The 12,963-nt window shown below is 31.6% G+C and overlaps 1 protein-coding gene across 1 annotated transcript in view; it reads left to right on the forward strand.

Annotated features, from left to right (window-relative positions):
- The window catches only part of RADX (RPA1 related single stranded DNA binding protein, X-linked), a 60,978-nt gene that overhangs the window by 13,061 nt on the left and 34,954 nt on the right, over positions 1-12,963 (forward strand). The window contains exons 4-9 of the mRNA XM_019713863.3: positions 4,657-4,765; positions 4,946-5,037; positions 5,488-5,610; positions 9,292-9,396; positions 10,571-10,735; positions 11,752-11,912. Coding sequence (XP_019569422.1) covers positions 4,657-4,765; positions 4,946-5,037; positions 5,488-5,610; positions 9,292-9,396; positions 10,571-10,735; positions 11,752-11,912 — 755 coding nt within the window. The remainder of the gene's footprint in view (positions 1-4,656; positions 4,766-4,945; positions 5,038-5,487; positions 5,611-9,291; positions 9,397-10,570; positions 10,736-11,751; positions 11,913-12,963) is intronic.

Consider the following 12,963-nt stretch of genomic DNA (forward strand, 5'->3'; position numbering starts at 1 on the left):
AACTTTATTTGAAAAAAACAAGCAGCCATCTGCAGGCTGTAGCTTGCTGAGTCTACATGTATAAGTAGATCTCAATCCTGTCTGTACATTTGTATCACTTAGAGAGCTTTCAGAAAGGACGGGCACCCCACCCTCTGAGAATCTGATTTAATTACTCTGAGGAGGGGACTAAAACATTGGTATGTCTTCAAAATTCCTCAGATGACTAATGCACAGCTAGGGTTGACAACTACTGATTTATGATCTTTAAAAATTACCTACCTCAAAGTGATCAATAATCTTTTGAAGAGAAAAATAGAACAGCTCTATAAACCATGCTAGGCACAGGAGATAAAAAGATAAGTAATATAGAGTTCTACACTTAAAAATTAGTCTAGTGGGATAACAGATACGTAAGGTGAACAAACTACAGTAAAATGAAAGACTAATGACAGTAAATAATAAGAAAATGTGGTGAACAAAAGAGGAGAGGAAATGAATAGAAATTTAGTTGAGGAAACAATGAATGATCAGGAAAGCAGGAGAGTGGGTTGGATAGGAGAAAGTGTAATTGGGGGTTAAGAATAATAATAACACGGCAGTTTGAATGTTACGAGCAGTATAAATAAGGAAAAGTATGTATCGGGGACTGGAGTTGGTCGGTAAGAGAATAGGGATTTGCGATACCATCAGTGCCTTCCAGGTGTTGATGTTGTAAGACAAACTAATAGGGTAATTCATCTTGGTTTATTTTTTCATATTTACGTGTAGTCCCAAGTTATAGAAACTGAAATGTATTTTTAAAAGACCTAACACATGGAAACCTATAAAAATGAAAATTCTATTTTAAAAGAAAGGGTATTATTAGCTGGTAATATATGAATTTGTATATTGCCACTTTGTATATCATTCTGTTCTACCTTTTACAAAGTAGTATTCAGCTGGCATACCCAAATAATAAACATTTTTAAATCTTGAGATTTTTCAGACTGTATTGCATAATACATATTGACATAGTAGCATCAAGTGTTTTTGGTTTGATGGGAAAGGGGCTATTTATTTCCTTCAAAATACTAACATTTAGAACTGTAAGGGACCTTGAATATAATGGAGTAACTGTGATAATAAAAGCACTTTGTAACACGCAAACTGTTTTCTAGGTTCAAGGCAATATCATATAATACAAACTTGACTCACTCACATATGAAAAGACAGACTAATAGAGGTGAAGTAAATTTGGAATTCTATTTACATGGCTGGTAATAGACAGGATAAGAAGTCAAGTTTCTTCATCCTTTTTTAATCTTTGTTTGCTACACAGAAAATCCTTAGAAAAATATTACTTACTGAAATAAAAGGAAATAGAAAGCCTAGATACTTCCATAACTATTAAAGAAATTACATCAGAGGTTTAAAATCTTCCTACAAAGAAAATACCAAGCACACATAATTTTACAGGCAAGTTCTATCAAATGTTCAAAGAGTACCATGTTTCCCCGAAAATAAGATCTAGCAGACAATCAGCTCTAATGTGTCTTTTGGAGCAAAAATTAATGTAAGACCCGGTATTATATTATACCTGGTTTTGTTTTATATTATATATTATATTATATTATATTATATTATATTATATTATATTATATTATATTATATTATACTATACCTGGTATTATATTATATATTTTATTATATTATATTAATTATATTATATAAGACCCGGTCTTATAGTAAAATAAGACCGGGTCTTATATTAATTTTTGCTCCAAAGGTCGCTTTAGAGCTGATTGTCCGGCTAGGTCTTATTTTCAGGGAAACATGGTATATCATTCCAAAACTGTTCCAGAGAACGGAATAAGAGGGCATACTCTGTAACACATTCTTTGATACCAATATAACCTTGAAAAATAAAACAAAACAAGAATAGTATGAAAGAGGAAACTTAAAGGCTAGTTTCAGCCATGAACATATACATACATATTATGAATAGCGTATTAGCAAACTGAATTCATTTATATGTAAAAAATTATCACACACTGTGACTAAGTTGCATTGTTCTCCAGCAATGCAAAGCTGTTTTTACATATGAAAATCTGTAAGTATCATTCACCACATTAGCAGATTAGAAGATAATGGTCATCCTAATAGCATCACAAAAGGCATTTGTTAAAATTTTACACCCATTTATAAATTTAGAAAAGAAAATAGCAAGAGAAGGAGCCTTCCTTAACCTGATGAAGGATGTTTACAAAATCATAACAAAACAACAAACACAACTTTTAATGGGGAAAATTTAGGTATATTTCTTTCTGAAAAGAGGAACATGAATACCTCCTATTACTATTTCCATTTAATGTTTTACTGGCTGTCCTAGCCAGTGTGAGCAGACAAAATGCATTAAGGACATAGGATTTTAAAGGAAAACACAAAACTGTCATTATTCACAAATTAGATTTTTCTTTGCTTTCATTTATTTATTTAATTTATTTATTTATTGGCGTGACATTGGTTAGTAAAATTATATAGGTTTCAAGTGTACATTTCTATAATACATCACCTATATATTACATTGTGTGTCCACCACAGAGTCAGTTCTCCTTCCATCACCATATATTTGACCCCTTTTCCCCTCCTCTACCACAAATTAGATTTTTCTACAAAGAAAATCCAAAATAGCACAAAGTATTAAAAACAATAAGATATTAGCAAAGCTAGCTATAAGATCAGTAATTTCTAACTCTTTGTTATTGGAGTGTACAATTGATTTTGTACACTCTGATAATGAAGAGTTAGAAATTATAATTATGAAAACATAATTTCCTTTGTCAACAACAACTATAAGGTATCTAAAAGTAAATTTAATAGAAGATAGATAAAACCTGTTTGGAGAAGATTATAATACTTTGTTGAAAGACCTTAAAGAATCCCTAAATAAATGGAGAAATATTTCATGTTCCTATGTAGGAGGTCAGTCTCAATTTCATAAGTGTGTCAGTTCCCCCCAAATTGATCTATAGATTCAGTGCTATTCTGTCAGATGTTTTTATTCTGGAACTGACAAACTGACTCTAAAATTTATGTGGAAGCACTTAATTATTAAGAATAGTCAATACACTTCTGAAGAAAATGATAGGGGACTGAAGAACAAGTGAAGACTTGTCCTACAATTATCAAGAATTATTATAATTATAATAATCCTATTTATTATAGGATTATTATAATCCTAAAATTTCAAGAATTATTATAAAGTATTTATGACCATGCAGTATTGGTACAGGTATAGACAAACTGACCAGCAAGTCACAATACAGAGTCGAGGAGTAGCCCTAGACATGTAAAATTTTGATATGTGCCAGATGTGCTGTACAGATCATCAAGGAAGGAGGAACCAACATTCAATAAACAGTATTGGGAAAGTTGATTGTATATATGAGTAAAAATGATATTATATCCCTATCATATCATATAAAAAAATAAATCCCAGGTATATCAAATACTTTTATGTGGAAGGTAAAACTTTTAAAAGAACTTAATAGAAAAGTTTTTTTGACCTTGGGATCAGGATGAGCTTCTTGGATAAGGCACAGGGAATAGTAACCAATAAAAAAAGATTTTAAAGCTAACTACATTAAAATTAAGAACTTTCGTTCATCAAAAGAAACCATAAAAAGAATGAAAAAAACAGTTCACAAACTGGGTGAAAATATTTGCAGTGATATAATCAACAAAGGATTGGTATCAAACATATAGAAAGAAGTCCTATAAATAAGAACAAGACAAATAATCCAATAGAAAAAATGGGCAAAAGACACAAGTATTTAACAGAAGAGGATACATGAATGAACCATAAGAATATGAAATGTTCAACATAATTAGTAATAATGGAACTTTAAAATAAGATCACAACAAATTGTGATTTTTGTGTCACTAGATTGACAAATAAGAAATTTGACAATACCAAAATTTGGAGAGATTGTGGATCAATGTGAATTCTTACACATTGTTGATGGAACTATAAGTAGGTCCTTTAAAATAGTTTCGAATTATCCTGTGGAGTAGGACATTTGTATATTATACAATCCAGGGATTCCCTCCTGGGTATAATACCTTAGAAAACTCTTGTCTGTGTACGCAGGAAGACATGTACAAAAAGTTCATAGTGACCCTACTTGTAATAACAAAAACTGGAAATAATCCAGATTCTATCAACATGATAATGGGTAAATAAAATTGAAGTGTGTCAACATCCTGGAACATTATTCAGCAGTGGAAATGAGGAAAAAAAACTACTGCATACAGCTGCATGGATGAATCTCAGGAACATAATGTTGAGTGAAAAATGTAGTCCTGCAGTACTGTATATGATATGACTCTGTTCATTAAAATTCAAAAATAAATAAATCCAAACAGTATTTTGTTTGGGGAAAACACATAAGTGATTTTTAATTAAGCAGATGATAAAACACAAAATTTAAGATATGGTTAACCTTTGGTAGGAGATAAATGGATGTGACAATGTAGCAATAGGTAGAAGAAAGCTATTGATAATGGTCTAGTTCTTAGGTTTAGTGATGTGCTCAAAAGTGTTCATTCTGTTATTTTCCTGCATAATTTATACATGTGTATATTATTTAATATATATTAAATACAATATTAAAGTAATATATTTTTGTTTTTCAGAAGTGTGCCTGAACCTTCGAGATCCTCCAACTAATATCATTATAATTCCAGAAAGGCAGGTGAAACCAGAATGGAGATTGCCAAAATTAAGTCACCGCTTTATCACAAGGTAAATTGCTTTTTGTAAAATATCTTAAATAATTCTCAATGTTATTATATCTGCTCAAAATCTACCCAAAATTTTGCTGCAGTAATTATGTAAATGTACATTTTCACAATGATAGTTATAAAATACGTTTTCACTGTTAAAGCTACAATATCCATTTAACAATTGTGTTTCTTTTATTAGATCAGAACTAGATGATATGCCAGAAAAGCAAATCTGTGATATTATTGGCATTTTAGTTTTTGTAGGAAGGGTCCAGCGGTCAAAAAAGAAAGGTAAGCTTTTTATTTTTAATTAAATTTATTGGGGTGACAGTAGTTAGTAAAATTACATAGGTTTCAAGTGTACAATTCTATTATACATCATCTATATATCACATTGTGTGCTCACCACCCAGAGTCAGTTCTCCTTCCATCACCATGTATTTGGATGGATCTTGAGATTATTATGCTAAGTGGAAAAAGTCGAGAACCATATGACTTCTCTCATATGTGGGATATAAAACTGACAAAGGAACAAGACAAAGAAATGAAGACTCATAGACACAGACAACAGTTTAGTGGTTACCAGATGGTAAGGGGGGTGGGGGTAGTAGAAAAGGGTAAAGGGGGTCAAAAGGTAAGCTTTTGAAATTGAAAGTCATAAAATGTATTACAGTGAATAGTTTTGTATTCATACATGCATATTCAATTATCTTCATTTATTCTAATATTCTATCCTTGTAGAAAACTGTGAAGATTTTTGGTCACATCGCTGGATTCACATTGCTGACGGGACTTCAGAACAACCATTTGTAGTAGAACTGTTTTCTACATCTCAGCCAGAAATCTTTGAAAATATTTGCCCAAGTACTTAGTTCCAATTTTTTTCTCTTTATTTTTGGAAGTGTGGGCACTAACTTAAAAATTAGTAAACTTAATTATGAAGCCTCATGATATTGAGGTAGCAAATTTGAGCAGTCTGATAGCATATTTAAGTTTTTCTATATTAATATTATATTTGGTACTACAAACATTAACCACCTTCTGGTTTTCTATTCAGAATTAATTTGGGATTGAAACTAGTTTTTCAGAAAACAGGTTCTTTAATCAATTCTCATTATTAAAATTTCAGACATAAAAGTTTAAGAGTCAGTGAAATTAAAACATAGGTAGTCAATACCCTTAGTATCCACTTGGAAATTGACTAAGTAGACTCCCATTAAAGACGATGAAGATTTTACTCATGTAGAATTAATTGGTAGAGGATTAGCAGGCTTTGTAATTAAACACTGACAATGACAAGTATGATTGCATTTGAGTATTAAATTAATATTAATGTGGTGGTGTTATACCAGCTGGTCAATATTTTACTTACTTTGGTGTTGACTTTTTCCCCTTGCATTCATTCAGACATATCAGTATTTTTCCCACTAATTTTATTTATCTGAAAACATTTTAGGTATGCCTTGCTATACATTTTATATAACAAGTTAGTCTTCAGATCTATTATAAGAAAAAAGTATATGTAATACTTTTTAACAACTTCAGTAAATTTTCCTTCTTTGACTTTGTAGCATAAAGCTATTTTAGATATGGTGTACTATTTTACTATTTTCCAAATGATTATACGAATAAAATACCAATTGTTAAATGTTTGTCAACATTGGGGAAACTCCCAATTCTTGACTATTTGCAGTTTTTAAAAAATTAGCAACATGGTAGAAATTGTAGAATGTCAGGAGACCTAGAGACCATATACAAGGCTGTTTTGCTACCCCTTTCTTCTCTGTTGCAAAACAGTATTATGCAACATTCAGATATTACCTCATTAGATTCCACCCCTCTACTTGTGAGATTAATTTCTAAAATGTATCTGAATAGAACCAAACCTTGGTCCAGCTATTGGGGGAGAGGGCAGAACGAGAGTTTTAGCCAAAACCAAGGCCTGGTCTTCCAAGGTGAATGGAGCTATAACCTCTCATACAACTTCTCTAAGGGGATAAATAATTGGTATAGATGACCTCTGATAAGGCAATAATTCCATTACTTTATTTTAGATGGGTTTTATGGCCATTTCCCTCTCTCTTTGTAGCCACTGTAAGCACCAAACTGACACAATTTTTGGATAATTGTTTTTCACAGTAAAGTTGCCATGCATGTATGTTCTATTTCTTGTGATAATGTGAAATGTAAATTTCTAAGAAAGGTTTGTGTAGACTTTGGTGAGGTTTTCTTTAATATAATAGTTGACTGCGATCACAATTTATTTTCATCTTTTGACCAAGAGTAAAGGAAAAAAATCATTAAATGACTGGTGAGTACTTAAGGGAACTTCAGGCCTATGAAGGGGAACGCGACCAGGGGTCTTCTGGAATACCAGAATCTTTTGGTAGTAGGGCATCTTTTTTTTTTTAATTTTATTTTATTAAATTTATTGGGGTGACAATTGTTAGTAAAATTACATAGATTTCAGGTGTACAATTTACTTTTAAGGTAAGTGAAGGACTAAGGGAAACTAATATTGAGTGTTTACTATGTACCAGATTCTCATGCATGTTATCTCACTTTGTACTCCCAGTTACCTTTTAAAGAGTTCATGTTTTTATAAATTTACCGGTGAGGAAACAAAGGTCCAGAAGGATTAAGTAATTCCCTAGGTGTCAAACAGCTAGAGTGTTAGATCTGAAATGTCTGATTTTTAACAGTCATGAAATTAAAGTTAGAGATTTTGTTAATATTCCTAGATTGACATCTTTAACCATGAGTACTCACATTATTTTTAAAGTTTTTGAAATAAAGGAAAGGCGATATAAATTAAGAGAATTATTTTTAGTCGTTTGAACAGATTTCCTTTATTTTCATTGCTACAAAATAAAGATCTAGTAAATATGAGAGGTCAGAAATGAATTTATAGTTATTGTCATGCTCTAGGGAAATATTTATTCTTAAATGAGACCCTACTGTTATTGTGAGATTACAAGTATTTACATTTACTTCTTCATTTACTAGTTTGTAAAACCATAACTGTTTTGGGCATGTAATGAGTTAAAATTTTTAAGAATTGTTGGACTAATGAATTTTCCCAAATAACCTAATACCCTGTTTCCCTGAAAATGAGATCTAGCCGGACAATCAACTCTAATGCGTCTTTTGGAGCAAAAATTAATATAAGACCCAGTATTATATTGTATTATATTATATAGACCCGGTATTATATTATATTATATCATATTATATTATACTTATTATATTATACCGTATTATATTATACCATATTATATTATATTAAGACCCGATCTTATATTATAGTAAAATAAAACCAGGTCATATTAATTTTTGCTCCAAAAGAAGCATTAGAGCTGATTATCCGGCTAGGTCTTATTTTCAGGGAAACACGGTATATAATTTAAAATGATAGCTCTTGAAAGTTGTTGGAGTCTGAAGACATTATAATCCTATTTTCAGGGATTCTTTTTAGTTTATCAAGTTAGTTAGCAAAGTGAACAGAAAAGAATAGAGGGTATAAGTCCTGTCATTGAGGCTTAAAATCTAAAATCAACACATGTAGAACACTTGCATAAGCAAATTCAAATTAATACTGTATAGCCCTATCTGGTGGAAGGAGTCAGAGTAATTCAGGGATCAGTGTTAGACTGGGTTAATGAGTGAAATCATCACGGAGAAACTAAGCTTCTTTCTCTGCAGGAATAACTGTTCACATTCAACTGTGTGCCCCATTAGAAAGACTCTTGCACTCTTCAACTGTGCAACAAGCAGGGACTTCAGTTAGGTGCAGCTGTTGTACTTTCTAAGAGAAAAGTGTTAGATCCTTTATCTAAAGGAAAAGATAAGTGTCAGATCCTTGTTCCAAGTGTGATCAAGGGACTTGCTGCACTAGTACCGTGTTTCCCTGAAAATAAGACCTCGCTGGACAATCAACTCTAATGCGTCTTTTGGAGCAAAAATTAATATAAGACCCGGTCTTACAGACAATAGTTTAGTGGTTACCAGAGGGTAAGGGGGGTAGGGGGTGGGAGATGAGGGTAAGGGGGATCAAATATATGGTGATGGAAGGAGAACTGACTCTGGGTGGTGAACACACAATGGGATTTATAGATGATGTAATACAGAATTGTACACCTGAAATCTATGTAATTTTACGAACAACTGTCACCTCAATAAATTAAAAAAAAGACCCAGTCTTATTTTGCTATAAGACCGAGTCTATAATATAATATATGATATATATGATATATATGATATAATATACCGGGTTTTATATTAATTTTTGCTCCAAAAGACACATTAGATCTGATTGTCCAGCCAGGCCTTATTTTCGGGGAAACACGATATCACCTAGAAGCTTATCAGAAATGGAGTATCTCAAGCCCCACCGTAAAACTATTGAATCTTATTGTGCTTTTTAACAATTGTCCTAGGTGATTCCTCTGTTTATTAAAGTTTGAGGAGCACTGTGTTACATCCTGATCTTGGTATGTCCTCTTTGAAATGCAGAAGTAATTTCATAAGTGTTTTTATTTTCTACAGTGACATATTTTATGTGTACACAGTTGAAAGTTGTCAGAAATGATACTCAAGTACCTAAACTGCTTTACCTCACCACTACAAATGAGAGTCACGTGTTTATTACTGGTAAGCAGTTTCTTTGTATATACTTTATTGGAAATGTAATATATTTTCTCTTCATTAAATTAACTTTCACATTACAACTTTCAACCACAAGATAGCTTTATTTGATCACCTTTATCACTATAAGAATGTTTTAACAAAGAGTATGTAGCCTATGAAATATATTGCTTCTAGATTATTTATGATTGAAGCAATAATTTTGTGACTTACGGGAGAATTATGTTTACGTCCTTTAGCTAACTTTATTTCCTGCTTGATGTAAAGTAGATAATCATAAATTGCTTGATTGAAAACTGTAAGGGCCTATATCACAATATGCATTCAATTAATAATATTTTAAAATACTAAATAAAACAAAAATGTGCATCAAATTTTAGCCCTGGAATCTCACATTTTACTTATATAGTAAGAAGAGAAGAGTCTCACTGCTTGTCTCTAAGTACATTGTTTTCCTCTATTACCTTTGATAATGGATGTGAAAACAATAAAGATACAAGTTTCCAGATGAGTGAGGGAATGGTGTGGGATGGTGTGTTTCCTAGAATGCTACCACATAGGTAATTAGGAAATTTGTCAAAAGAAGAGTCCTAGGAAGTGTATAACACATGTCTTTGTCAATACCTCATTTTATAAATACTAATAATATCAGATTTAAATATGTATTAATAACATGAGATGTAAATATCACTTTTAAGTATGTTTTAAGAACATGAATTTAAATGTTGAACTATACTCAGGCAGTTTAGTTCATACATGATGTCATACCTTCAAGATAATACATGATTTAAAAATCAATTTTTTAAGGAAATGCCAACCATTTGGATAGTTAGAAAAATTCCAGATTATTAGTTTTCTTTTTCTTAAGGCTCTTTAGTATCTTGTAGACAGCTACTGTTTAGTCCACTTAAACTCTAATATGTCTGATTTTATTCTTGACTTAAGATTTGTTTACTCTTTGATAATTTTTGTATGCATATTATGTATAATTATTTGCTACATAGAGAATAAGTGAATTTGACTTCTTTTCTTGGTGACATAAGAAACTGTTTTAATATTAAACTGTTTTTATACAAATGTCCATGCAGTTTATTACAGTGAGTTGTTGTTTTTTTCTTTTGTTTGTTTGTTTCGGTTTTGTTTTGTGTGTTTTTTTGCACTTTAACCTTCTTACAAAGAGGTCATAGAAGCCAACTGTGTGCCAATGATATCAAGGTAAAAAATTTTATTCACTGGATTAAAACAAAGACCGATTCTGGGGAAATGAAAAATTCTGTTATTGGGGGATATTACCCCTATCCACCAGTGCCGGAGACATTTTCGAAGTATAGAAGTTCTGTTAAAGGTACTAATGTAATTGCCAATTTTCTGTGCTATGTTTGTATGCTATATGTATTGTATATGCTATATCAGTTAGTCACCTTTATTCTTTTATTTTAGGGGAGTGAGTCAAAGTGTAGCAACACTCACTGATAATAATTGTGTCTTTATGAGGACCTAAAATACATGTTATGCCTCCTAAAGTTTAATATTTTTGTTTTATTAGATTAGAGGAAGAGAAAGAACATAGACAATGACTAACTAGAAATAATATCTTGATTTAATATCATTGAGATCCAGTCTGACCTTAGTAGATTTCAACTCCTATGACATTACATAGAGAGATTAAAGATATCAGTGGGGATACTGGATACCTGATATCAAGATATTGAAAACTGCATTATGCTGCTCTGTAGAGTGATATATAGGATATAACAAAATCGAGTGCTACCTTTAAATAAAAATGACACCAAAATAAATGAGATACAGAATAAGTACTGATGAGAGGCCTAAAATTAATTTATTTTAGTACAATTAAGATATGACAGTTGAGAACTTTAACATAGGTATATTCTTTTTTAAAAGCCATGGGATAATTGCATGGTTTTTTTTGGGGGGAAGAGAAGTTTGGAAATACTGATCTATCATCATCTAAATATTAGCATCCTCTTGTACTTTATAATGCCATTGATATATAGTATATGTTTAAAAATATTAAAATGTGTGTTTCAATTCAGTGGCTCGGCAGCACTTTATAGTCTGAAATATGATATATAAATTACATTCAGTATGCAAAATTTCTGTTTCAAATTAAAATTCCAGGCTAGAAGACTGTATCACAATTTAACTGATAAATATGTTTTGCCTCTTTTACAGAAATTACATAGGCGTATACCAAGTATAAACATAAAGTCTTGCAAATTTACGTTCTGTAGCAAGTTTATAATTTTATATTGTGAAATTACATTGCAAATCTAATTCTTATTTTTATCATTTCAGTTCTTTAAAACTTACAATTTTCTTGGAAATACTCTTTTGCAGTTGAGTCGCTCTTGACAGCTATAAGTGAAGTGAGGAAGGAGATTGAAGACTTGCAGTATAGGGAACAAAAGCGCATTGCAATTCAGGGGATAATTACCGTTATAAAGTATATCCCCCATAGCAGTGCAACTGAAAGTGCCTCAGCATCAGAAACACTTCGGGTATGGTGCCAGAGTCAATAGTATATCTCTGAAAGCACTGTGATCATAATTACAGTTGGTACCTTGTTCGTTGTATTCTTTTTTTAAACATTCTTTCTTTGTTGTTTTTATTAAGAAAGCATGCCAAACAAAACAAAACAAAACAAAAAACACACACACACACAACTGTGAGACCATACCCCCTTCCCAGTCTAAGAGAAAAAAAAATTGTTTTTTGGCTGTTTCCTTTTTCTGTCATTTATTGTGGAGCAGGCTGGGCTGAAGGTCCCAGCTTCTGATAGGCACTCAAAACTCGGTATCTTATTTTTGCTTTCTACATAATTTGAACCTATCATGATTGTCATTATTTAAATTCCCAGGTGGTATATATGATTATAGGCATACCTTGGAGGTATTGCAGGTTTGGTTCCAGACCACTGCAATAAAGTGAATATTGCAATAAAGCAAGTCACATGAATTTTTTGGTTTCCCAGTGAATATAAAAGTTGTGTTTGCACTATATTATAGACTATTCAGTGTGCAATAGCACTACGTCTAAAAAACAATGCACATACCTTAATTAAAAAATACTTTATTGCTAAAGAATGCTAACCGTCATCTGAGCCATCTGGAAAAATGGTGCTGATAGACTTGCTGCTCAACACAGGGTTGCCACAAACATTCAATTTGTAAAAATATGCAATATCTGCAAAGCACAATAAAGTGAGGCACAATGAAATGAGGTATGCCTGTATATTCTATTCCTACCTTTTGTCAAGACCAAAATTGTAGGAACACTTCCACAGGAAGTTTTTACCTCTGTATCTGGCATGGCAATGTTACCCAGGTTCTATAAGAGTTAGCAATGACTCTTGTAAAATAAATGCTCTAATAGAAGATGCTACTTCTGAAATCTATGCACAATCAAGACAAACAAGTTAATTTTTTCCATGAGTTTATCTTTTAAAAATTATTTCTAGGATTACTATCCATGTGGAATTGCACATCTATTGCAACTTTTAAGCTATACTAATATAAGAGGGACTTTACCTTCCTTTTAACAATATTTTAA

The sequence above is a fragment of the Rhinolophus sinicus genome, chromosome 18 (assembly GCF_057876585.1).
Source record: "Rhinolophus sinicus isolate RSI-liver-muscle chromosome 18, RSI-T2T, whole genome shotgun sequence".
NCBI classification, from domain to species: Eukaryota; Metazoa; Chordata; class Mammalia; order Chiroptera; family Rhinolophidae; genus Rhinolophus; species Rhinolophus sinicus.